The 27,972-nt window shown below is 45.4% G+C and overlaps 1 protein-coding gene across 3 annotated transcripts; it reads right to left on the bottom strand.

Annotated features, from left to right (window-relative positions):
• FOXC2 (forkhead box C2) lies at positions 1 to 26,782 on the bottom strand (the record flags this gene model as incomplete). Of its 3 annotated transcripts, none has more annotated exons than XM_082232933.1 (2): positions 24,548 to 26,782; positions 1 to 102 (listed from the first exon to the last, which is right to left on the bottom strand). In XM_082232933.1, the coding sequence occupies exons 1-2, from the start codon at positions 26,024 to 26,026 to the stop codon at positions 1 to 3; spliced, it is 1,581 nt and encodes a 526-aa protein (XP_082089059.1). In that variant the 5' UTR covers positions 26,027 to 26,782. The 3 variants fall into 3 exon arrangements, with proteins under 3 accessions (XP_082089059.1, XP_082089061.1, XP_082089060.1); XM_082232935.1 differs by lacking the exon at positions 1 to 102 and adding an exon at positions 7,383 to 8,288; XM_082232934.1 differs by lacking the exon at positions 1 to 102 and adding an exon at positions 21,344 to 21,482.
• Between the last annotated feature and the right edge of the window lie 1,190 nt (positions 26,783 to 27,972).

The following is a 27,972-nucleotide window of genomic DNA, read 5'->3' as shown; positions in this document are numbered from 1 at the left end:
CTAGGACTCCCCCAGATCTGCCTGCGCTGCAAGGATCGTGGTGGCGCCCGTCCCTGCTCGCCTCGCTTTGGGCTCTTCCCCTCCTGTCGCTGCTTCATAGCGCTTTTTTTCCCCCAAGGGGGGTGGATGGGGGAGAGAGAGAAAGGAGAAGAAGAAGGGGGGCGGGAGGAAATGTGAAATAATTGTTGTAAGTTTGCGATTATATGTTGACTTAGCGCTGGAAAATAAATTGTCTCCGATAAACAGCCGTTTGTGCGCCCTCGGCCCACCCACATTAATTAGAACTCTGCGCGGCGACTGCAGCCGTTCCACGTGGCTCGGCCGTACCAGCCAATGGGTCTCCCCCGCGCTCCCTTCATTTGTTTATAGCATTAGTCTGTTGATAAGTCTGCCCACCCAAGACGAATCAAGCTGTGTTTATTTGGAAAAATTTCCGGGCACCCAATATATAAACGCACTGATCTGATGTTTGAAATCTCACGTCCACCCACCCCCACCCCACCCCGCTCCTTCCTCCCACCCACCCCAACCCTTGGAAGCACACACAAAAGCAAGAGATCTTATTCGCTGCTGCAGCTTAGAAGGGAAAAGACGGGGAGCCAGCGGGGAGCTCGTTATCCTGGCTTTCTGGCTCTCTTTCCATTCCGGGGATGGGGAAGGGCCGTGGCTCAGTGGCAAAGCATGTGCTCTGCGTGCAGAAGGTCCCAGGCCCAATCTGCGGCGTCCCCAGGTAGGGCTGGGATTTCCCCTGCCAGAATTGCAGGAGAACCGCTGCCAGTCAGTGTAGACAATACTGGGCTAGATGGACCAACAATTTGACTCTGTATAAGGTAGCTTCCTGTACCTTCTTGCTATATTTCAGTGGGAGAGCATCTGGTCTGCATGCAGAAGGTCCCAGGTTCAGGCCCCAGCATCTTCAGGGAGCTCAGTGTAGACAATACTGGACTTGGTGGACCAATGGACTGACTCAGTAGAAGGTCGCTTTCTCTATCCCTATACTAAACTCCTATCTGTGGCCCTTCAGATGTTGTTGGAACTCCAACTCCCATCAGCCCCAGCCAGCATGGCCAACAGTTAGAGATAATGGGAATTGTAATCAGCAGCATCTGGAGGGCCACAGATTCCCCATCCCTACCCTACTACAAGGACAGGGCTATGTGTGCTGTGGCCCTCCAGATGTTGGGAGATTTCAGGAAAGAAATAGTTGTGGAATTGGGGACTCCAAGATAATGGTGGGAAGCTCCAGGGCACTTTAAGAGAGAGACAAATGCATGGGAGAAGCAATCAATGGCTACTAGTCATGTTGCATCTCGTGTACCTCTGAGCATCAGGTTCTGCAGATCAGGAGCAGAAGAAACCCATTGTACTTGTATGCCACATCTGGGCTTTCCAGAGACATCTGCTGTCACTGTTGGAGCAGCTTGCTGGACTGGATGGGCCTGGCAACTGATTCAACAGGGCTCTTATTATCTTCTTATCTCTCTGGACTCCCAGTGCCTTTCATTTTCAGCCAGCATGGTCAAAGATTGTGAGAACTGGCATCCATCAATATCTGGAGAACCACTGGTTGCCCACTCCAGCCCATCTGGATCAGGCCAGAACAGCTTTCTGTTTCAGCAGTGGGTTGCCAGATGCGTTTTTGAGAAGAAACCCACAAGCAGGGTATAAAAGCAACCCCCTCCCCCCGCGTCAATTTATTATGAGTCCTTGGTATATGGATTTCTTCCAATCCAATAACTGGTCTGATGAGATGTCCCTTTGAAGAATCTATGCTAGTAGCCAGCAGCAGCACATCTTCTGAATGAATTTCATAGCTTAATTCTGCCTGGTTTGTGAAGAAGGACTTTCTTTTGTCCTGTAGTCATTGCCACTGAACAATCCCAGTTCTGGAGTTACTCTTTTTGTAAACTGCTTTTAGGTTTTACTGCAATCAAGCAGTATATAAATCTTGTGAAATAAGAAAGGGAGAAAAATGATTCTATGGCCCTCTTTCCACACACCATGTAATTCTTTAAATGTTGTTTCATGTGCCTCCCTCCCTCTAAAACCCAGCCCTACGCGTATTTATTGGGGGAGGGATTCCACTGAATTCAGAGCAGCTTACTCCCCAATAACTGTGCATTGTATTGCAGCCTCGGGGCTCATTTATGCTTGCCCTGTATATCAATCAGATTGTATACCAATTAATTCTCCCAGGTCTGAGAGTGCTTGGAAAAACTTCCCAAAATTTATTAGGGAAGAAGAGAATGAGTATGTGCACGAAGGACCAAAGCCTCTACCATGCCATATTCTTTCTCCTGCTATAAGTGACCCCAAGAAAGATGCTTGACAATGGAGGCTGGTTCATTAGGGCACATGGGGCACTGCCCCACCAATCTTGGTCTGCCCTTAGCTACACCCTCACTTCCTGCTTCTTTACAACCAGTCTAGGCTGTCAGCTTCCTACTTACTCTCAGTGTTGTCCCTTATAGAGAGCAGCAGCGATGATGGCAAAACTAAAATTAGTTGGCTGCACCTGTGATTGGCTCTGGCTCCACCTTCTGCTGGTCTCTTTGCCTTCTGTCCCACCAGTTCCAACAGACACCAGCCATCTCTGATGCCTAAGCCCCTCTCCCACAACTTATCCCATGTGCAACTGCAGTTAATACAAGAGATGACATGTGATGGTGTTGAACGTTTTGGTGCCTGTGGCAGAAACCCAACATGGGGACTGGAGAAAGTAAAGAACTTGACCATTTGCTGTCCTTTCATGATTCCACCCCCCAGACCAGCTGCCTCTTGGCAGGTCCATCCACCCCTGGAGAGAACTCAGCAGAACAATCTCATGTGTGTGTTGCATCTCAGCCAATAGGTTACATTGACATCCGGAGCTGATTTAAAACTAAGCCAATTGAAGCCTTGTGAAAAAGAAAAACCAGGCTGCCTCTTGTGTCTGCTTTTCCTTAAATCAGCCTGTCAGTACCAATGTAAAACCTGTGTGGTGTATGGCGCTTGTGAGTGTGCAATTTCTCTCCCACGCTCAACCTTGCACTGGCAGCATTCACACGTGTTGCAAAGAACACAAGAGAGAAAGGCACCACAACACTTCTGCCTTATTTTCTAGGGTTTCTTCTTCTTCTTTTACTTCCTAGTGTGAAAACAGGCTGGCATCTGGATTGTGTCAGCTGTAAACATTGCAAATGTAGGAAATAAAAGCATGAAAATAAACTTGTTTTAAACAAAATGTTCATTCTGGTAGCTCACAGATGGGGAACCTGCGGCCCTCCAGATGTTGCTGGACTCCTATCCTCCATGGCTCCCATCATAAAATATTGGGGGGGTAAGCTCCCCCTTAATGGATCACATGACACAATGCACACACACCATTTGAATGGGAATGTGCATCGACTTTGTGGGGGCCTGCCCTCTCAAATATTTTATTGTGGGGGCTAAAGCCCCCACAGCCCCTAGGAGTTGGCTCCTATGGCTCCCATCCTCCATTCGCCTTGCTGTCTGAGGCTGATGGGAGTTGAAGTCCAACAATATCTGGAAGGCCACAGTTCTGTGTGTTGGTTCTGCAACACTCCCTGTTGTCCATGTGGTCTGGTGACCAACCACCACAAACTGACAATAGAGAAACAAAACAAAACAAAAAATCCTTCCAGTAGTACCTTAGAGACCAACTAAGTTTGTTATTGGTATGAGCTTTCATGTGCATGCACACTTCTTCAGATAGTCTCTCCTGATTTGTCTTGAGAAGTGAGCCTGCAATGCATTTGAACCTTCACATGAAGCAGCATGGGAAGGTGGCTCAAAGATCATGAGAAGAACAGGATTTTATGCATGTGGCAGGGCTGGCTTGGGTAAGCATTGGCAGCCTGCTGATGAAACCCCCACTCCAACAGAGTGGGGAGGGCACTGCCAATTCCCAGAGCTGTCTACTGTTTGCTGTTGTTGACCTATCCTTTCCTGATGTGTGAGTAGTGACAGCAGCATGGAACAGCAGCCTTCAGCAGCCTTGCCCTCTCCCTCTGAGGTAGTGATGTGCATTAGACCCAGAGACAGAGGCAGTGGAGAATGGACTATTACAGTCAATGGGACACTGCTCCACCAACTTCCACCAGGTGTCACCTGTCTGCCTTCAAGCAACCAGCACTGGCTGTCAGCTTATAATAATAATAATAATAATAATAAATTTTATTTATATCCCGCCCTCCCCAGCCGAAGCCGGGCTCAGGGCGGCTAACAACAATAAAACAGTACAAAGGTACAACATAAACAACATTCCTCAGTCCCTGCATTGCCCATGCAGAACTCAGCAGAGAGAAGAAGGTGGTGGGGGGACTAGAAAGAATTAGCTTCCCCTCTCATTGGCTCTGACTCTGCCTACTATGGACCTCCCCACCCTCTGCCCTATCAGTCCCAACGTCCAGCACCAACCACCACTGGACAGTGGGCAAGCAAGTTCAAACCAAAGTGATTAGGAGGAGTTGGGGCCATTTGGGGTGGAACCCTTGCCATGTCCAAGTCCCTGCCACACCCCACCACCACAAAAGCAAACCTAGAAAGAACCAGTACCATTTTGTTTGTGGGCAAAGAACATCAGTGCTGGAGCAAATCCATAAACATGGGTTTCTGTTTGAATGCACAATTATAAATCTTTCAGACAACTTGTTAAAAACACACATCATCTAAAAAGTATCCTTTCAATATCCTTTATTTGCTTTGAAGAAGGAAAGCAGGCCAATTTACATGGGTGCTCTGGAAAAGAACAATATAACCAATCAGAACATGTACAAGCTCAGGAACACAGCCTTTCAGTGTGCTAAGTGTGCTTCAGGTTCTATAAAGAAAAGGATGTGTTAGGAAGCCATACTCCGGAGGTGACTAGCCCCCAATTTGAGGGCCTGATCTCCCACCACCATCACCAATCAATTTTGTATTTCCCTACCCCCAAGACCCCACTGGGTTTGGCTTAGGTTATTATATTATGGGTATGATTTTATGACCTCTGTTTTGAGGTCACACTGAAATGGCAATCCCCAAAACGTCATGAAGAGGGGAATACTTGGCAAAGTCCCAGGGGAGCCTGAGTCTCCGTGTGCTCAGGCCTGTTGCTTTATATTATGTACTTTCCTGTTTATAACAAAGAAAGGGATTTATAACAACTTTAGAAGTGCACACAGCTGCTTGGTGCTTACATTAGGCATTTGGGATGCTTGGGTTTTGTGTAAACGTTCAGTGGGCTTGATATTTATCTCTATTTTTATTTACTGGCGTCATGGGTTGCATCGAAGGTGGTTGCAATTCAGAAAAAAAGGAATGCGTGGGGGCAGAGTAAGTATGGGAAAATAGAGGATCCCCCACACGCACGCACATGCACACAAACTTTGCTTCCTTATGCCCTCCCCTTTTCTGTCCCACAAGCTCCACCCCCCTTTCCTGCAACTCAGATAAGGGGAAAATTTATCACCCTGTGAACCATCTGTTTCCGTTTTCCAAAAAAAATCAAGTTACTAGTTCCTATCACTTTGGAAATTGGCTTGATTGAGAGTGCACGGGCAAAATCACACAGCTAAATCACATAATCTGAGATGGGGGAAAGGAGACTGGTTGAAGATATTTTCAGAGAAGAGGGGCAGCACTTCAGTGTTGGGCAGAGGTCTTCACGCTTTGCCTTGAATCAAGACATGTTCATATGTTCTTATACATAAATCACTACAAGTGGGGTTAAGCAAATCTAGGTGGTTTGCGGGGGGGGGGGTGTATCAGTGACTTAGCCATGATATCAAAATGGAACCTCCATATATAAGAGCAGCATGTGGCAACTATGAAAAGGCAAGTACTATGCTAGGGATTTATTACTGAAAATAAATCTCCCAGAATTGTACTGCATTTTATATCAGGGTGGATGTGGGGGGTATTTTTCAGCCTGAGTTCTGCGTGGGGTGGGGTGAGGGTGGGAAGCTATAGCTGAGGTGAATAGTGTGGAGAAAATGAATGTGGAAAGATTTTGTTTTTCCTTCTCAGTGCTAGAAATCATGGATGTCTACCTCCAGTGTGGGAGGCAGTGTGCTTCTGAATACCAGTTGCTAGGAATCCCAAGTGCAGAGAATGCTCTTGCTCTCAGATCCTGTTTGTGGGCATCCTATAAACATTTGCTTGGCCACTGTAAGAACAGGATGCTTGACTAGATGGGCCACTTGCCTGCTCCAACAAGCTTGGACTTCTTATGAGTTGGTTCCTTGTAGACTTAGTCTACTGGTCCAACAAAATTCTGGTTGCTCCACAATGTGTGGATGGTCACTACTTTAGATGGCTTTCAATTGGAAGTGGATAAATTTGGAGAAGAGAGCTCTATCAATGACTGCTAGCTACGATATAGATGGAGTGTTGGTCTAGGCCGGACCAGGGTTCAAATCCACACTCAGCCAAGGAGCTCACAGGGTGACATAACATTGATCCATCACTGTGCCTCTCAGCCTCTCAACAGGGTTGTTTTGGGGACTGGTTGAGAAGGGGAAGGACCATGTATGCCACCTTGAGATCCTTGGAGGAAAAGGTGTGATATAAATGCAATAAGTAAATTCAATGTGTGTGTGTAAAAAAATATCAAAGTGCAGAACTTTATACGCCCAAATGGCACCATCCATATAAAGGAAGTATCAGAAAGCTTGGAAGAACTCCAGCATTTGCAGAAATATTTATGGGGGCAAACCAAAAAGGGAAGGGCAAAGGTAGAGGAAAGAAAAGGTCACAGATGAGAGCTGGCTGGGCCTGTCGTTTTCTTTGGAGGCCAGGATTAAGAGCTAGCTTTGGACAGGGAGGAGATTCTGTATCAGTTCACAGTTTTTGCGTTTTAGATACTTTGCTGCTGATTTTCCCCTCTTTTATTTTTTATGCTGCTGCTGCTGTTACAAGAATCTGCATTTTATTATGCATTCCCCATTATTATAATTGTATCTACATAACTGTTTTGATTTTTATCTTGTGTAGATGTTATTGTTATGTTATGTTATGTTATGTTATGTTATGTTATGTTTTGCTGTGTTGTGTTATGTTATGTTTTATGTTACATAATGTATTGACATTTGTATTCTATTTGTAAACCACCCTGTAGTTTTTTGACAAAGTATATAAATGTATTTAGTTTTCCTATCATTTGAGAAACAGAAAGTGTGTGTTCATGAGATACACAAACACACACACTTGAGACTGTGTGCAGGTACTTAATTATATGTTTATCAGCCCTGTCCTATGCACATTTACTTAGAAGAAAACTCATTAATTTCAATGGGTTTTACTCCCCATCTGATGTGCTATCAATGGGATTTACTCCCAAAGATCTGTGCATAGAATTGCAACTTGTATGTATGTGTTTACACAGAGAGAGAGAGAGCAGCAGCACATTTAGTATTTGAGTATTCATTATGATTTATGTATGATGCAAAGCTCTTATATTTGCTAATCCATTTACTTGCATCATTACTGAAATAGTTTTAAGCTTGAGAGGGCTGCTTTGAAAGCCGGGCCAAAGCTGTGAACATCAAAAGCTGATTGCAAGTCAAAACCCCTTGTGCTTTATTAAATATTTGAAGGATAAATAAAAACAGAATGACTACTAGATGGGTATGAAATAAATAATACCTATTAAGAACACAGGTAAACATACATCCATAATGTAACATGCCCATTGCAGAGCTTGAACGTGCAGAGGGGAAACACGTGGTTTTAAGATCCAAATTCATGGAAGAAAAAAGGGAGAAGAAAAACATTCCACCCGCAGTGCCAAGAACACTTACCCGGAAATAAATTCTGTTAAAATAAATGGGGCTACTTTTTGAGGAAAGAATGCCAAAATTAAAAACCAGGAGAGAAAGAGTGGATCGAATGGGTGCGGTTGCCTCCTCTTCAGTCTTCCTGAAGCCACCAGATCCCTACTCCTGAACATATTAAGCAATTAAGTCCACTCAATGATTTCGGTGGGGTTTCCATGATTGAGGACCGGAGAGCATCTGCTGTGTAAGTACAATGGGCAGCCAGGGCGTGGGGCGAGGTTGTTGAAAATAGAATCTTGACTCAGGAGCCAGTCGTTCGAAGTATCCCCGCCCGCTCCCCACTGAACATCAATTCGGATCATAAAAGTGAAAGCGGATCAAAGTCCCGGTTGGTTCTGGCTCCTCAGCAGGCTCCGGAGCTCAAATCGCGGGGAAACCGAAATGAAGTCCCCAAGGAAGTTATCATCTCTCTCTCTTTTTTTTCTCTGCCTAACCCTTTCGTGGGAAAGACGGCTGGAATATCGGCGCTCTCTCTGCGACAAAAGGGTAGTGGGAGGATTAAAAAAGGACCATAATAAATAATACTCCTTTAGAGCGCAGGGTAGTCGGATTTAGGAGCAGGTTTGCACGCGACTCCAGAGATAACTGACGCTGGCCACGTTTGTAAGGGTGGGGTGGATGGGACTCTTAAAAAGGAAAAAAAAAATGCGGCAGTTTCCTAGAATGAGGAGAAATACGGTAACACACTAGAGACGCTCAGGCTACCAATCAAAGGCCCCCGAGCTTGTGATTGGCTAATTTAATGTCTCTTCTCCATTGCCGAAAATGAATGAAATTGACTAGAACGCCTCGTGGCTGGAGAGAGAGGGAACTTACATTTATAAAAAAAAACACAATAAGAAGAAAGGCGTGGGTAAATGGTTTCTGAGCATATGCAAAGAGCTTTCCCTTTGAGCATTAGTAGCAGCCACCGCACTTAGGAGCACAAAGAGTTTCCAAAGCTTCCACTGAAGCCGGCTTCATTCCTTGGAAATGATCAGAGGGCAGAGAAATAGGAAAAGGTCGTCGCTCGACAGTCAGTCACTTGCTTTGCACGCAAAAGTTCCCAGGTTAAATCGCTGGTATATCCAGTTAAGAAAGAATAAAAAAAATCCTTCCAGTAGCACCTTAAAGACCAACTAAGTTAGTTCTTGGTATGAGCTTTCGTGTGCATGCACACTTCTTCAGATACACACGAAAGCTCATACCAAGAACTAACTTAGTTGGTCTTTAAGGTGCTACTGGAAGGAATTTTTTTATTTTGACTACGGCAGACCAACACGGCTACCTATCTGCAACTGGAACCAGTTAAGAAAGGATCAGGTAGACACATGGGCGTAGCCAGCCAAAGTTGTGAGCTTTTCTTGGGAAATCAGGGGTAATACCCCATAAATGGGGGGGGAGGCTTCTGCTGGGGGGGGGACAGAACCTTAGATAATTGAGTACTTTGAATACTTTACAATAATATTTGTGGATCTAGGGGGGCGGCTGCCCCCCCCTTGGCTACGCCCACGGGTAGACGACGATATGGGAAATAGCTACGGGGGTGAAGCTAGCCGGGTTTTTTCCTGCGGGCCTCCAGGGGCGTCCCAATGCTTGTCACTGAGGCTCCCGGTCTGTGGGGGTATGCCCGCAGATGTGAGTGGAGGGATGCCAAGCTGAATCTTTGACCCGGGTGAAATAAAGCCTAGTTTTGCCCCTGCCCTCTGGCTGATACCTGGGAGGGGGGTTGTGAGTTGGATGGAGTTGGACATTAAAGTTTTACTGAGTCAAAGCACTGGTCCATCTAGCTCACTTGCCTATACAGAGAGCCGCACTATTAGGATTCAAGCAGCGGGAGACTGAACCCCAAAAATTCTGCATGCAAAGCAGATGCTCTACCACTGAACTACTGCCCTTCCGCTTCACTTAAGGAATGGAAATGTTTTGGAGAGCCCCATAGCAGCCAAGTCACTGAGGGGTCTTCGCCCCCCCAAAAAAAAATTATTTGAGAAAATCAGTCACCCCCTAAGTTGATGGGCATTGCCATTCAAATTGTGTTTGTACCATGTCATGTGATCTATTATGTGGGGCGGGGCTTACCTGGGCCCCCCCCCCAATAGTTTATTCAAGTTGCCACCCCTGGAGAGCCCAAAGAAACTTCCCCTAGACCAGCCTGCTGTCCTCTGCCAGGAGTACAGCCTTACCACTTTCCATTCAGTTTCTCCCAGAGAGGAGGATAATTCTATAGTGGGGGTGCACAGATAGGTAGTCTTAATTACAAAGAAGTGTATAATGAATTTCATTGCTCCAATACCTTTTATTTCCAGCTAGCAATAGTTCGAGAAACACTGTGCTTCTCATTAACTGTATTAATTTAATTATTACTTTTATTTAATATATTTTTGATTGATTTTCCAATATCATTCCAATAGCAGTCTCATTATGACAATACCGATTGTGCCCAATTAATACAATTATTAATGCCAGTTATTCAAATGTCAAATGATACGATTTAATTAAACTGGCCCCCTCACATGCTAGAGGGGGCCAGTTTAATCTAACTGAATTAATATTAGTACTAGTTTGGCACCACCCACACTATGGAACTCCCTGCCTATTGATATCATGCAGATGCCTTTACTGCACTCTTTTCGGTGCCTGCTAAAAACATCTCCATTTAGGCAAGCCTGCCCAGATATGTAGAAAGTTTGTGTATATTTTCATCTGTTCTTAACTTGTAATTGATTTTAATTTTTAAAAATGTTTTAAATAGTTGTTTTCAACTGTTTTTCCTGTTAATTAAAAAAAAGCAGATTGCCTTGAGAGGTTTTTTTACTAAAAAATCAAGTGGTATAGGATTCTTATGAAATCAGTTAAAATCAATTAATATATTACTATCATATCATAATCAGCAATAATTCAAGATTGTAGTGCTCCTGTACAAAGCCCTAAATGGCACAGGGACCAAGTACTTGCAGGTTCACCTCCCCCAATTCCTGCCTGCCAGTGCTTTGAGATCTGCAGCAAAGTCCTCTTCACAGCACAGCCAGTGAGTATGGCTTGGGACAGGTCCTTCTCCATGGTGGCACCGTTTCTGGAACTGCCTCCTGGGGAAGTGCACCTGCTTCCTACATTGTTCACATTTATTTGGGGGCTAAAGACATGTTTTTCTTGCGGGCTTTTGAAACACAAATGTTTGTGGCATGAGTTGCTAACCTTTTGCCCTCCAGATGTTTTGCTGAACTACAAGTCCCATCATCCCTCACTACTGGCCATAGGAGTCAATTTATAGGGAATGAAGGCCTCGCCCCCCCCCCTAAAATATTTGAGGGGGCCATGCCCCCCCAAAGTTGCTGGGCATTGCCACTCAAATGGTGTGAGTGCACTGCATCATGTGATGGATTGTGTGGGGTGGGGAGAAGAAGAAGAAGAGGGGGAGGAGGAGTTTGGATTTAATATCCCACTTTATCACTACCCTAAGGAGTCTCAACGAAGGGACACGGGTGGCGCTGTGGGCTAAAGCCTCAACGCCTAGGGCTTGCCGATCGAAAGGTCGGCGGTTCGAATCCCCGCGGCGGGGTGCGCTCCCGCTGTTCGGTCCCAGCACCTGCCCACCTAGCAGTTCGAAAGCACCCCCGGGTGCAAGTAGATAAATAGGGACCGCTTACCAGCGGGAAGGTAAACGGCGTTCCGTGTGCGGCTCTGGCTCGCCAAGAGCAGCGATGTCACACTGGCCACGTGACCCGGAAGTGTCCCCGGACAGCGCTGGCCCCCGGCCAATAAATGTGAGATGGGCGCACAAACCCCACAGTCTGTCAAGACTGGCCCGTTCGGGCAGGGGTACCTTTACCTTTACCTTTAAGGAGTCTCAAAGCAGCTAACATTCTCCTTTCCCTTCCTCCCCCACAACAAACACTCTGTGAGGTGAGTGAGGCTGAGAGACTTCAGAGAAGTGTGACTAGCCCAAAGTCACCCAGCAGCTGCATGTGGAAGAGTGGGGAATCGAACCCAGTTCACCAGATTACGAGTCCACCGCTCTTAAGTTCGCACCTCTGATACTGCCGGGGCCTGATAGCAATTGGAATCCAGCAAAATCTGGAGGACTACTAGCCCGCCCCCCAGCTCACCCCCAGTATATTGCAGTCTTGACATTACAGTCGTACCTTGGTTCTCAAACAGAATCCATTCCAGAAGTCTGTTTGACTTCTGAAAACTTTCGGAAACCAAGGCACTACTTCAGATTGGCTGCAGGAGCTTCCTGCACTCAATCAGAAGCTACAGAAGCCACGTCGGACATTTGGCTGCCCAAAAAAGTTCGCACACCAGAACACTTACTTCTGGGTTTGCGGCATTCGCGAGCCAAAATTTTTGAGTCACAAGGCATTTGAGAACCAAGGTACGACTGGACTTCGATTTAGTGTTGAATAGTGTGTTTTCAGAAATGATGTGTAGATTGTGTTTTGATGTCATTACATCACTCTGAACTCCCATGAGAGAAAGTGGGGGGTATAAAAATGAAACAAATAAATAGCAAGAACCTGGAGTGTACGGGCAGAATAAAATAGTATGGCATTTTGAGCCTTCAAAAAATGCTCTAAAAATGATCTTGCCCATCATCTTTTTAATGTGGCTTTTAATCATCATAAAATTAACATGAAATTAGTACATATGTATTTGGCACCTTTCCCTTCAAGGAACTCGAGGCAGCTGACATTTTTCTCCTCACACCAAGCCTGTGAGGTAGGTGAAAGAAAAAGAGGGAGGGAGAGAGAAGAGGAAGTAACTGGTCCAATCTTGCCCAGTGGCTTTCATGGCTAAGTGTGGAGCTCAGCTGAACCTCCCTCAATGGGCATCCTTAACTGCTACACCACACTGGTGGTGTGAGAGAGCTGATATAGCTCGGTGGCACAGAAACCTGAGCTATAAAATCCCTGGTTTAAGGGCTGCCTTAGCCACAAAATAGGCAAACCACCTTCTCACAGCCTCAGTCCTCTCCCACATCTTCAATATGGGGGTGAATAGTAACATAGGACTTGCCAATCAGAAGGTTGGTGGTTCGAATCCCCGTGATGGGTGAGCTCCTGTTGCTCAATGCCTGCTCCTGCCAACCTAGCAGTTCGAAAGCACACCCAAATGTGCAAGTAGATGAATAGGTACCGCTCCAGTGGGAAGGTAAATGGCATTTCCGTGCGCTGCTCTGGTTGCGTCAGAAGTGGCTTAGTCATGCTGGCCACATGACCCAGAAGCTGTACGCCGGCTCCCTTGGCCAATAAAGTTAGATGAGCGCCGCAACCCCAGAGTCGGTCATGACTGGACCTAAATGGTCAGGGGTCCCTTTACCTTTACCTTTACATGCATGTGAAGAACTTTAGAGCAGGGGGTGGGCAGACATCAAGTTTATCTTATATGCTTTGGGGCTGCTTTGTTACTAAAAATCCAATATCTGCACACGGGAACCATGTGCAAAAGACATATATTTAGATTTGGTTTTTTTAAGGGAGGGTCCTTCTGAGGAATTTGTTTATCAGGACTGAGTTGAGTGCATGGCCTTTCACACCCAAAATTGCTGCTTTCTTCATTTCAGCAACCTTATTTAGGTAGGAAACATCCTCTCAGTGCTGCTATCCCTAGACAATTAAGAAACGGAAACGCTTGGTGATCTATTGCAAATTATTGGAATCGACCAGAAAATCCTTTCTGCTCAGCCTTGCTTTGAAATATTCTGAACTACTCTATAAATGTTTCTGTGGTTGTAGCAACTGAAGAAGCTGCCATTAAATAATTGTTGCAGCTGTGGTAACAAGCACTGGATTTGCAGGACCTGGGTGCAAATCTCATAAACTGAGGCAAGGCATATGCCCCCAACCTCGGTTTTCTACAGTTTGTAAAAATGCAAGCACTAGTGAAGCTTCTCACATGGTGGTTGTGAAGGAAAACTGTCAAAAGGCATTTTTTTCTGGCTACAATGCTGTGTAAATAGTCATGTTTATTATCAGTAGTAATAACAACAGTAATTGTGTTAATAGATTGCTGAATAAAGCACTGAATACGAATAGCACCAACTACCCTAACTGGAACTACAACCTGGTTAAACCAATGTTAAATCTTATGATTTTTAGTCCATTTATCTATTGATTAAATGTGCATTCAGTCTGAACCCATCCAAGGAGCTTCCTTGCCAGAAAGAAGATTCTCCTCCAAATGTCACTTGCAAAAGCAAGGAGGAGACAACACTGTGGTTGCATCCATCAGCCAAAGGACCACTGATTGCTATTCAGGAAGAACACCAGCAAGGAAAGATCAGCCTGGCCTGAACTGCTTTTAGCATTTAAAGCCTTAAAGAACTTGGGATCTGGTTACCTAAGAGACTGCACTCCACTGCATATACACTGCATGTACCAGAGGTGCACTTGGTTTGTACTAGAAACTGGGCTTTTGGTGTTACAGCTCCAGCCCTCTGGAATAAGCTCCCAGCTGAAATTAGACAAGTGTCCAGAGTCTTGTTATTTAGGCAGCTACTGAAGATGCTTTTCAGAAGTTAGTTAACAGACAGGATGTATGTTTCTTTTGTTGTCTCTTTACGGTGGGTGTTTTGTTTAGCAATGTCAGCACTGGATCTAAGGGAACTTCACGTTTCCATGTTTTTGTTATTCTTCTAATTATAATCTTCCAGTACTTTTGTGCATACGACATGGTAATATGCTTCATTCTGCATTTTGTACTCCCAGCATATTTTCAAATAATTATAATCTGATCCTTTTTAACCAGAGATGCTGGGAACTGAAGCTGGGACCTTCTGCACCACAAGCAAGTTTTCTGTCTCTGAGCTCCAGTCCACCATAGGCTCGGCTTTTCAGCCAGGCAATTATGCTGAGGGGCAAGGTTTGACCAGAGTTCAAAAGTTCCCTGGTTCAATTCCCAGCATCTCAATATACGACTGAGAGAGATTCACTGTCTGAAACCCTGGAGAGCTGCTACCAGTCTGTGTAGGCAGTACTGATCAGGCTACAGTCCAAGAATCTGACTCTAAGACAGCTTCTTGTGCTCTTAAACTGGCTTGCAAAAAGGACCCAGCAATGCCCTGTAGCAGGTGACCCGTATGTTTCCAAAAGTGAGCAATCAAGGAACCCCCATTGGCTGTATCCCTTCCTTTAATTCACAGCAGGTGAATTTCTAAAAGAATCAGTTAAAACTCTCTTCTGTCATGTAACAGGGAGGAAGCGCTGTTGTTTGTTGCTTTGGCTGACAGCACTGGAAAGAGACACATGATACAAAAAAGCTCCCATTGTTTGTCAGGACATACTTTGCCAGATTAAATTGGGATGGGGTGGCGGGGGGGAGGGATAGACACTTCTTACGCCCCCTGCTCCTCGTGTCTAAAGTTCTAAGTGAGTTTGGCATTTGGATTTCTCGATATTCCCTTGCACAGGCTCCGCGAGGCCAAAATAAACTCAAAGTCCATGCAGGAGGCAGAGAGGCAGAGTCTTATAGACCCCGGAGTAACAAACAAGCCATTGTTCTTCAAGGAAGGCTTCGTCTCCCTACAGCCATTCCGCCAGTGTAAGGAGGGCAGGACCCACATCCTGTCTTCTTAAGTAGGCAGACCCTGGTCAGGTTTTGGAAAAAAAACTGCTTGGTCTGCAGAGATGTCAGGTAGCATCATAGGAGAATCAGAAGAGCCCTGTTGGATCAGCTCAAAGGTCCATCCAGCCCAGAATCCTCCTCTCACAGTGGCCAACCTGGTGCTTATTGGAAGCTCTTGAGGAGGACCTGGGCAAGTGCAACAGCACTTTCCCCACTTGCAATTCCCAGTGGTATATACTGCCTCTGACACTGGAGACAGAACATAACCATCAGGTACAGCCTTCTCCTCCACGAATCTGTCTAACCATCCAGCCCTGCATCTTGCTATAGCAAATTCCATAGTCTTAACTATGTTCTGTATGCAGAAACACCACCTTTTGCCTGTCCTGAATATTCAGATTCACTGCATGGCCCCACGTTCTAGTATTATATTGGGGAGAGAGAGTAGGGGAAGAGCTCTTAATACAAACCATGCATAAATTTATTCATCACTAGCAGGTCTCCTTACTTCCCTTTTGTCTAAACAAAAAAAGCTCCAGATGTTGTAAACTTTCCTTTGTTAGCAGTCAGAGCCTAACTGAAAGCAGGAGCTTGACCATCTGTGAAATGGACACAGCCATAGTAAGCTTTGTAGAAGAATCAGCTCCATCCTATTATTGTACTCCCCCTACCCCCTGGTGACAGGCTACTTCCTGCACACTCACAATTCCAGCTATTTATTTAGAGGATGATTATGGGGTAGGTTGAGTGAAAGGGAAGGGCCTATTCCTTTACAATCTGAATTCTGCTGGATCTAACCCCAGGTCCCATCTAGTTAAAGCAGAAGTCTTCAGCTTTTTCACACTGTTGCTTAATTCTTTCCTATATATTTCTATGGTGGTTATATTGCTGTTGCGACCCATCTTACATCAGGCCACAACCTGGCAGTGGGTCTGGACTCCCAACCCGTCCATTGAAGGCTAAGGAGTTAATGCAATTTGTTTCCACCAGCAGCCAGTTCAACATCCCACTGATTGTGCACAGAATCTGATATTCAAATGTATGTTTCTTCTGAAAGCGGAGGTTTCATTTAGCTATCACAGTAGCAACTGTGCCTCTTCTTTAATTTTTTTTTTAAAAAAATGTAGGAAGGGTGGTTATTGGTTTGTTTTTGTTTTATGTATTTTGTGTTCTTATGTTGTATTTTTATGTTGTGAGCCGCCCTGTGATTTTAGGATGAAAGGCAGTATACAAATTTAAACAACAATAATGAATCCCATCATTAATAACTACTGAACTACGGTAGCTATGATATATGCATACTGTTGATAGAGCAGTTTGGGTGGTTTTATTGTCTTTGCCTGCTCACCCCCAAGTTTCCCAGGATTTATTTTCTTCCTTTCTGAAACAAAATACAACCCAAATGCAGCTACAGCAATCCGGCTTGGTCCAATAATACTACAGCCAGTGACTCACTTTTAAGGAAAAATTAAGGTTGACACGGAACATATCCAACATTTCCTCAGGCATGGGGGCCGTGTTTCCTTTTAAAACCTGGTTTTAGATTTTAAAACTTGTTCCCTTTTAAAACTTGGGGTTTACATTTAAAATTATTATTTGGCTTTCCTGTCACTGAAATCTAAATTTAGTTGTCTCCTTCAAGGAGAAAAAAATAATAATAACTGGAAGTAAATGGTGAAAGCTTTTGTCACTCGGAGGCAGAGAGAGAAGAACTGGAGGACTGTTTTAAAAAAAGAAGGAAGGAAAAAGACTTCAGCAGTTTAGGCTTATATGGATGAAATCTCTTGTAGGCAGGGATAAAAGGAGGCTGTAATCTTAAGCATCCATCATAGGAAGCATATTGCATTGAAATCACTGGGATTTACCTCCAAGCAATAGAGTAATTAAGACTGAACCAAAACACCAAACCATTGCATTTTTAGTTGAATTGATTCTAGTTAAAACTTAAATCTAGGTATCAGCAACAGTAAAACAAAAGTAGGCCTTCTTTCATTAGAAATGAATTTGAATGTCCACTGGGAGTGTGTCCCCCCCCCAAAAAAAAATTAATATCCTGAACTTTTTATACTTTTAGAAACCTGGTGCGGGAACACATCCAGTGCCACTGCCTCAAATAAGATTTCAGCAATAACAGTTCTGCATTTTTCAAAGAAACAAAGATGGTGTTGGGAAGAGGATAAAAGTATGTTTAAGGGGAAAGAAAGGTAATTTGAAAAGGTATATAAGGTGGTAAAATATATTACAGTCGTCAGCACAAAAAGCCAGCCATTACCAGCATCAAATTGCATATAATTGAGCCAGCGTCACCAATCACATATAACAGATCAAACGTTCATGTCACCTCCAATATCACCTTTCTGGACAGAGTCTGTTCACACATGCAAATGTGAATCACCAAGGATTGAAAAATCAAGTGATTTTGACGCAGTTGCATGTGCAACATAGTATGTCCCATGATTACCCGAAGTGTTGTACTGCTGAATGCCCCATTTGTGAGAAAGCTATAAAATCCTCCTTTGCTAGGAGTATAAAAAAATCCAGTCAAGTCCAGGGATCACCAAGTCACCCCTTGGATGCTCTATTGTAAAATCAACCATTATCAGGTCCTTCCTTTGGTAGAGGAAAATCAGCCCTAATGGATTCAACAATTCCTCTAGAAAGAATTGTCTGACTTCAAGCAATATTCCAGGGCTATTTATTTCCCTTCTTATTGACTCACACTGTAATTTTCACATCTCATTGGCATTCAACTCCCACCTGACAATTCTATCCTTTATATATCTACCAACTAAGATTTCACTTCATGCATCTGACAAAGAGGGTTTGTGTACACAAACACTTATTTTAAATTTCAGTCTTCAAGGTACAAGACTTTGGGGAGTGATGGATTGTAGAGCTTGCCTTAAATACATGGATTTGCCTCAGAGAATTTCCTCTGAATAACAGCTATCTAATACTTGAGGGAAGCAGTCTGCACATGCTTAGAGGTACCATCGGCTTTATTTCACCTCCTGCAGAGCGGGGGCTGCAAGCAGCATAACAGACAAGGATGGGGGGGATGGGCTGGGACTGTCCTACCACACACCAAGAATGGGGAATCTGTGGTCCTTCCTGTTTCTTGACTGCAGTTCCCCCATCCCTAACCATTGAGTATGCTATCTGGGGCTGATGGGAGTTGTAGTCCATCAACATCTGGAGTGCCACAGGTTTCCCCATCCCTGACTGAAGCTAGGTCTGCTCAGTGGTTAATAATAATCGTAACTAATCATCTCACTTTTTAAATTTAAATTGAAGGGTGGGCCTCCTTCCTCCACCACCATTGCCACTGGCCCACATCAAGCGTGGGAAATCAGCCAAAGTTTCCAGCTGAACAACAAGAGCAAAATTCTTAGGCTAATGTTGGCTTTAAACCCAGAACCTCCATAACCCAATGTTTAAAACATGAAATTGAGCAGGGCAGAAGTAAACACATAGAAGAGGGTAGGATGAAATCAAGAAGTTGAGTCCCATTGCTGCTGCAATCAGTGGGACTTTGCAATCCAGGAACTATTCATTCTTTAATTGTAGCAGTCATTTGAGGCAGGGATGGTTGTATAACAGTATTTTTAAAAATAAAAAAGTTCTGCTTTTTCAGGAGTTCCTGAAAAGAAGACTGAGAGGGGGACCCTCCAGAGAGAAAGCTGTGAGCAGACTATTGCAATTATTACAATTCTTTATAATTTGGGGATGTGACTTGCACCCAAAGTCCTGGTATCAGGAATATCAGTAGGTAGCTGATAGAGTATTCTCTCTTTCTTTTGCTATGATCCTAAAGGGCTCCATGAGAAATAAATGTGCTAATTATCCCCAAAATAGGAGCTACAACTAGATTGCTGTATGACTAGATAGTAAACATTTTGGATCCTATAATAAAGTAGGGAATGCCGACCAGATGCAGAATTTTAATTGACTGTTTCCAAGTTCTTCAATTTAAACAAATGGGCATATACACAAAACCTCTCTAAAATATTTTGAAAATAAGACAACAATTTAATAAACTGAAACATTCATGTTTATTAAAAGAAATGCCATGTTTGATTTTTAACAATTCTCTAATTACAATACCTGGGCCAAAATAAATACCCTGAAAATATTTACAAGTGTGTCCTAAATGTACATCTTTGATTATTGTAAATTCCCTCCTCCCTAACAAACTGAGCTCCTCTCTGAACCAATTTAAGTTTACCGTCTCAATAAAATTGTGAGACCCACTATTCTGTGGCCATTTACTTGAGAGAAATTCTCCTTCAGCAAAAGTATATCTGGGTATACACGCTTAGGCAGGTAGTAACTCTGTCTTACTGGTGGATAGATAGGCAAATGGAAAGACTAGATGCAGGGATTTTAATAACTTGGCAATTGGTATATAGCACTTTCCCTTAAATGCTCCCCATATATCAGGGACAGTCTACATTTAATCTTGAGGGGTCTGGATTTGTTGTTTAAAAGAAACTCTATGATCCACTACTGTGTGTTGTATTTTCAAAGTAAGAGTGACTATTTAGTACTCTCTTTGCTTGAGCTGGATGTGTCACAGAACTGGGGAAAGCACAGAAGACGGCAACCAAATGGGATTCGGGCTTTCCCAAGAAGGAAAGGCAAAATGGTTTGGGGTTTGAGAAGAGTGACAACTAAACGAGGACATGGAACATGGTTATAAACATGGCAGAAGTAAACAGGGCACAGTTTTTATCTCTTATAATGCACAAATCTGGGGTCATCTAATTATGTCAATGCGGGATGCATAAAAGAAAATGCTCTTTAACAGACTGTGCTATGGAATTCACTGCCACAAGATGTGGTGGCAGCTTTAAAAGCAGCATTGGCCAACTTCATGGAAGAGGAGAGGTTCTGCCAATAGCTTTCCATCATGATAGCGAAATGGAGCTTTCACATATAAAGGAAGTATCCCTCTGTATAATACCAGTTGCAAACCACAGGGGAGGTCTGTTCCTTTCAGGTCCTGCTTGTGGGCTTTCCAGAGGCATCTGGGCAGCCACTGTGAAAACCAGGCACTAGATCAGGAGTGTTGGACTGTGGCTCCCATCAGCCCTAGCTAGTGTGGCCAATGGTCAGGGATGATAGGAGTTGCAGTCCATAAATAACTGAGTCACTAAAGGCTCCTCAACACCTCACCTATGAAGCTCCTTTTATGCTTGAAACTCTAAAAAGGCACAGCTAATCTGTACTCTTGTGATCCTAAACATACACTCTTGGTTGAGTATAAGAGATGCCTAGCTTGGCTGAGACAAGATTCTTCGCAAGAATCCTCGCAATCTGCAGGCACTGGGCTGCCCATCAAAAATCAGCTAGTGACTTCCCCTACGCCTAGTTCTGCCATGCATTTCTTTCAGCCGTCCTCAACACAGCCCTGCAGGGTAGACCAGTAGATTGTCCCCATTATTACAGGCAGAAGCAGAGAGGTTGCCATATCCCACCAAAAGAGGCTTTATAACTAGAGATGGAGAAACTGGCCCTTCAGAAGGGGTTGGTTGGTTTTTACTATAGTTCCCATCTTCCCTTTTTAGTCCGCTGGCTGGGGCTGATGGGAGTTGGAGTTCAACAACTTCTAGAGGGTCACACATTCCTAATCCTGGGGTACACCCTGCCCCTCCCTCCCATACAGTACTTTTATTCTTTAGATGTATTTTTTGCTACAGCTCTTCCCCACCTGCCCCAAACTGTCCACCTTTATTCTCTTCCACAGAAGGCTTGAAATCAATGTAAATTCATCCAAATATTGGATTTTGAGTGGAAGGGGGGGGTTACTAATAACTAGGTAAAACATTTATTAGAAAACAGATTTTTTTATTTTTAAAAAAGGAAAGAGAAGAGAAAACAAGAGATCCCAGTATCTAGCACCCCACCCTAAACATCTTTTTAAACCCCCCCCCCCCATTTGAAATGTGGCCATAGCTATGGGCTGTAATAGATTCTTAATCCTGAAGGTTAAGAAATAACAATTTACGGTACCTTCTAAGCGGAGACCCACCGCGACTCAAATGTATATTGCCTTTCTTCACTACCAGCCTATCCTTCACAAACACAGACACTTCGCCGTTGTTGCAAAATGCTTGCAGGCTAGCGGGAAAGAGTAGCGCTTTATCCATGCTCAGAAACACATTACCTATTTATGTATTATCATCATGGGCGTAGCCAAGGAGGGGCACGGAGGGGCAGCTGTCCCCCCCCCATCAATGAAAATCAATAAAAATACATAGCTGAGGTTCTGCACCCCCCCTAACAAGAGGCCTGCCCCGCCCGACACAAAAGGCTTGCTCCCCCCCAACAAAAATCCAGGCCACGCCTATTATTATTATTATTATTATTATTATTATTATTATTATTATTATTATTAAACAGCAGTGGTGCTGAAGGCGGTATAAGGGAATGGGGAATCCAGGGCGAAGCTTACCAATCTAACCTCCTGTAAGAAGTTCCTATTGCGCTGATAGAGATTTTGGTTAAGGACGCAATTCCTTGGACGTCCTATGGAACTTCGTGGGATTCTCCCTTCGAGGCGGAAGCTACGGGGCTGCAGAGGGATTCGCTTGCACGACTGCAGTCCTTGATCCCATTTTGGGGGAGCAGATCCCAGTTTGTTTAGTGAGACTTGCTTCCCAGTAAGCGGTCTAGGGGATCCTATTCGATCAGCCTTTCCTTTGAAATCAGACTCAGGTATTAAATCGGTAGAGCTGCTTGCCAGCAGATAAATCGCATCGCAATCGGGACACTACTTCGAATCTATTAATTCGAATCGGGATGTTAATTTGAAAAGTGTTGTAGCGCAGCTTTTTGGGGGGAGGGGGATGTGGAGAACAAAACCCAGGTGAACTCCCTTGGGCATTCTCCTGTGTGTGACACATTTAAAACACAAGCAATGACAATGTTCGTTTATCTAAGCGCCGAGATATAAAAGCTATTATTATTATTATTATTATTATTATTATTATTATTATTATTATTATTATTTATAGACATCAAGATTTCGGAACCAACTTAGGAAACCAGCCTCTTTTCTTCTTCTTTTGTCTTCCAGCCCAAACCGGAATAAAGGGGGGGGGGGTAAATGAATAGAAAATAATCTACCCGAAAATAAGGTGGGGAGGGGGGACAAAGAGAATGAAAAATGGTGTAGGAGAGCATAATTAAACTGCTTCATTTAAAAAATAAGCGTTACATTGCCTGCTTTAATATTTTTTTAATCTATATTATTTTGTCTGCAAGCCGGTGGATTTAAGAATCGGGGTAGTGAATGTTCCCATTCCTCTCGTTGGGGAATGGGTTTCACTCCGATTTACTACATCTGTGGCAGGAACTCCCCCCGCCCCCCGTGATTGCTAGGAGATTTTTATTCTATTATTATTATTATTATTATTATTATTATTATTATTATTATTATTATTATTACAGTATTGTTATTATTCCTCCTCATTAGGAGCTACACTAAAGCTCTCCAACGGCGCGATCTTAACTACTCAAAAGGAAGTCCCATAAAATTTATTGGGGCTTACTCCCAGGTAAAGAGCGTTAGGATTGCTCCTATGCGCGACAGCGATTTTCGTTCCGACAGCTTCGCACTTATCCACAAGTGACCCTAGCGCAACTCTGGAGGGCGATTTTACTCGGAAGTGAGAGTCAAGGCATCCGTTGGGGATACTTTCCATGAAACATATTTAGAATTGCAGCTTTAAACCGGGTTTTGAACTTCGAAGGCTAACCCTACATTGCCTGGGGCCGTTCTTGTCCTGATCCCGTGTCAAGACCATTCACAAGTGACGCGCCTCTCAGAGACCTCCCTGGTCTCGATTTTTTCCCCCATCTCCTCAGCTGCCTTGCAGGCCTGCACTTCGTTTTTCTTATCATATTTTCGAAGGGTGAAGAGTGAAAGGGGAGGAGGGCTGTAAGCAGGAAAACTGCAGAAATTCACACAAACATGCGGCAGACTTTTTGAGGAGAAATAAACAGCACGGATTTATTTATTTTTTTCCAAGAATGAGTACAACAATTAAGACCACATAAGACAAAACAAACGTGACAGAGAATTCAAAGAGAATGTGTTTTTCCCCCTAAATGCATTTTGTCGGTTTTTAAAGGATCAGTTCAGAGTGGGAAATCTATTTTACAATTTTTTTAAAAAATCACACACTTGTTGTTTTCTATCTCTCTGTTTTTCTACTGAAAGTATCAGATACTTTACTCTTTAAACAAATGTGTGTGTTTTCCAATACTTCCCATCCACAACAGTTCATCAAGGGGAAACAACAATAAATTATTCATTTTTTTGTAATTCACTTTTAAAAGGGAAAAGGGACTTTTGATGCGTATTTGTTCACAAAACCCGAAGAAAACAGGAGGACGTGTACTGATCATTAATTTGACAGATGGAAAAAGATGGGCAACATGGGAAATTTTTAAAGGAATAATCCAGTGAACTCAACTTTAAATATTATATTAATAATGGCTCTCCACTTAAGCCTGATTTCCACACATATTTACAACGCAATAAACAGAAACTCCCCTCCAAAAAAAAAATCCCCCCCAAAACCCCCAACACCAAAACGTATACTTTTATATAGCTGTATCTATAATTATTTCTTTCCCTTTCAAAAAAAAATTCCTATAAATGGTCGTTGTGGAAATGGTGATTCTCTATAAGTTAACATTGTCCGAGATCACCGTCCTTTTTTCTTTTCACAAAATAAGTTTTGCCACTGTCCTTTACTAATATATTTAACTTTCGTTAAAAAGATGCCTCCTCAACTCCCCCAAGTATAATTAACTTGAATTGAAAGAAGGCACTGAAGAACACCCCCCCGCACGCACACGCGCGCACCCCAAACAGGGATTTTAGGGTTCGTAAAGTTCTATTTTGTGAGGCGGGTCACTTTTTCGCCCCAGTCTTTCGTTTGAATAAGAGGTCGTTTAAAAACAAAGCACAGCGCTAATTTCCTTCTATGCAATCTGAAGGGTTGGCTTAAACCCCCTCCCTTGTTTGTTTGTTTGTTTGTTTGTTTGTTTGTTTGTGTTTCCCAGGAGTCGCTCAATCAATACTTAGTGCAGTCATAGGAATAAGGGGTGGTGGTGTGGCGGTATATGGAGGGCGCAGCTCTATAGGGGATCTGACAGGTGGAGTTGGTGCTCACCTGTTGCTCGCTCAGCGCTGTCGAGGTCTCTAGCCCCAGCCGGTGAGTGTTGAACATTTCCCGCACGTTGGAGAAGTTCTGCTGTTGCGCCCCGAAGGCGTGGCTGGGCAGGTGGTGGTTGATCTCCGACGTGTGGTTCAGGTACCAGGAGGCAGCGGCGGCCGTGGCTTGGCTGCCGGCTTGGTGGTGAGGGAGAGCGTGGTGGTGATGGTGGTGGTGATGGTGGTGGTGGCTGGGGGTGAGGGTCCCCTCCTGCTGCTGCCCCCCGCCCGAGGCCAGATTCATGGAGGTGAGGGGAGAAGAGGCGCCGTTGCTTTGCTGCTGCTCCGAGATGGAGGCGGCGGCTTCCTCCAAGGTGGTGGGCACACACAGGTGAGCGTTCCTCTCGCCCGTGTAGAGGCTCATGGCGCGCATGCTGCATTGGTAGCTGCCCCCGGATTCCCCCAAGCCCCCCTGGCTACAGGCCTGGCTGTAGATGGACGGGGCTTGCGCCTGGGCGTACCCGAGGGGCAAGGAGGACACCATCCCGGCCGTCCTGCTGACGGGGCTGAGCTCGCCCGGCGGCGAAGTCCGTAGAGTCATGATGTTCTCCACGCTGAACCCCGACAGCCCGTTGGTGCCGGCGCCCGGGTGGTGGGGATCACCCGGCAGCGAGCTCTCGGTGGACACCGACGGCGTGGACGCCACGCTCCGCGGGCTGTCCTGCAGGGCGCTGCCGCTCTCTGGGCTGAGGGTCTCTACCTTGGTGATGATGGGCAGGTCCGGCGAGGAAGCCTCGCTCTTGATGACGATCTTCTTCTCAGACGGGGCGGCCGAGGAAGAAGGCGGCGGCGGGGCAGAGGCGGACAAGGAGGCGTTGCCGCCGGCGTTGTTGGACTGCGGCGTGTCCTTGGAGACGTCGGCGGCCTTCAGGGGCTCCTTGAGGTGCCTTTCCCGGAGCGTGTCGTCCTTCTCCTTGGAGACGTCTTTCTTCTTGAAGCGCCGGCGGCGTCGGAGGAAGCTGCCGTTCTCGAACATATTGTAAGAATCCGGATCGAGGGTCCAGTAGCTCCCTTTGCCCGGCTTCTTGTCGTCGCGAGGCACCTTCACGAAGCACTCGTTGAGCGAGAGGTTGTGGCGAATGGAGTTTTGCCAGCCCTGCTTGTTTTCCCGGTAGAAAGGGAAGCGGTCCATGATGAACTGGTAGATGCCGTTCAAGGTGATCTTCTTATCCGGCGCGTTCTGGATCGCCATGGTGATCAGGGCGATGTAGCTGTAGGGCGGCTTCACCAAGTCTTTGGGCGCCGTGGGCTGGTGAGGGTGGTAAGGCCCGTACGAGCGCCCCATACCGCCCGCGTACTGGTCGGGGTGCCCCGGGTAGACCCCCATGGAGCCCGCCATGCTGCCGTAAGTCCCAGCCGTCCGGTAATAGTTCTGCTCGCTCAGATAAGGGACCACTCCCAGGGCGTTGGGGTCCGAGACGGAGTAGCGGGCCTGCATGGCGTCGGTTTTTTCAAAAAAAATCCCCTCCCTCCAAAAACGACAACAAAGTCAGATCTGCTAGAGGGAGGGCGAAGAAGGAAGGGGGAAATGTGCCCCCCTATGGCCTAGTCGCGTTGTTCTCGGGAGGCCAAATCGCTGCCCCCCGCCCGCCCCCTCCAATCTCCTCCGCTGAGCGAGGCCTCCTCCTCCTCCTCCTCAGAGCCAAAACATTCTCCGAAGCTGCTTTGCAAAATGGTCGAAACTCTCAAGCTCTTGCGCGGCGATCTGTCGCTGGGATCTCCTCCCGCATGGTTGAAAAGTGACGACGATGCTCTTGGAAAGAGGAGCAGTGCAATCAGTGCACCGGCGTACCAAGTTTGTTTGTTTGTTTTCTTTCTTTCTGAGAAGCAAAAGCAAAAAAGCAAAAACAAAAAAGCGCGACGACAGGCCAACTGGATGGATGGAGAGGCAGATTTTCGCAAAGGAGGGAGGGGAATGACAGCAATAATCTTGCAAGAAGAAAGGGATGAAGCCCTATCGCTCAGGGCTCTCGCTTGCTCCGCTCTCTCTGCCCGCAAAGGCTCGCGACCCGCCGGCTCCGTTTGTCCCGGGTGAAAGCGGAGCGCGTGTAAACAAAAACAAGCCGTCGGAATCCAAATAAACGGTTCCTGTGCCGGCGACGCGCGCGCCACTCTGGAGCACAGCGCGAGGGGAGCCTCCGGGAAGCCCCGCGCCAGGCGAACTCCCCATCGAGGGCTGGAGAAAAGTTTCCAAAACTTCCCTTGCGGAAGGCCCGTTTTTACTCCTCACTGGCCACGCCTCCGCCCTGCGGTCTCATCCAATGGCGGCCCGGCTCGGGCTCGGGAGAGCCAATGGGAGAGTCGGAGGAGAGCGCCGTAAGAACGCGGCGGGGCTCCGGGAAGCGCGGCGAAGTTCGGGGTGGCTTCTGGCGTCCGCCTTCGCGGGTGGAACAGGGGCGATTCTGGAGCGCGAGGAGCAGGGTGGGAGAGGTGCGATCGGTGGGATCCGAGGTCTGATTCGGTTTAAAGCCGAATCAGAAGCCATTACGCAAAGGCATCCGCGTTCTCAATTTAATTCCATCTATTTTAAAGATTGGAGCCACCATCTCCGAAAAGGCTACTGTTCTAAAATATTTCCCCGCACTGGCAAATCTCCTATATGAAGCGAATTTTCCTTTTCAGGGTCGTTCGACTTTTTTAAAAAATGAAATCTCTCCTCATCCGACACCAGCGATAACAATGCCTGAGCGCCAGTCTAGGCTCTTTTCTTAAATTTTAAAGGGCGCTTAAGACAGCGCAGGGGATTTGTTCGCTCCCGTGTACCCGATGCGCCAAATCGATTTGCACTGCAAAGGAAAAAGCAAAGTTGTTTTTTTAAAAATAGAATTACTTGACACCTCCGTCCTAACCTCATTTAACACCTCGGTCCTAAATACCTGAGATTAAGTTCCAAGGAAAGTGCTTCCCCCGCTCTCTTTTTTTTCTTTTTTCTTTTTACCACCGAGGCTCTTGCTTCGAATGAAATTGTGTAGATTTCAGTTGAGATTTCTTGCGCGTCGAGAGTGCCTAACGACTTCACAGCTAATGTGCTTCAATTTAGACATTCAGTTTCTTTAAAAAGATGGCTTGAAAGGGATTTTGTTAGACTGACGACGCCCCCTCGCCGCCGCCCAATTCGACCCTCTAATTATTCCATTAGAGGCAATTAGGTTTGGTTAATTAGGGACGCGAGACCGCAACCTAGGTGTGATCTCTCTCCCCCCCCCCCATAATTTCCCGGGTCGGGACGCTCCGCTGTGCAAAACAACTGAAAACGGGGTGGAGAGGAGAGGAAAACAATTATATTTTATTCCTTCACTTCCAATTCCATTATTATTATTAAAAATCTGACAGTCAATTTCGATGTTTAAACCATATCCAAACTCATTTAGGCTTGATTCCTTC

Source organism: Podarcis vaucheri (assembly GCF_965113315.1).
Source record: "Podarcis vaucheri genome assembly, chromosome: 7".
Classification (NCBI taxonomy): domain Eukaryota; kingdom Metazoa; phylum Chordata; class Lepidosauria; order Squamata; family Lacertidae; genus Podarcis; species Podarcis vaucheri.
This window is presented reverse-complemented; position numbering and strand designations above follow the sequence as displayed.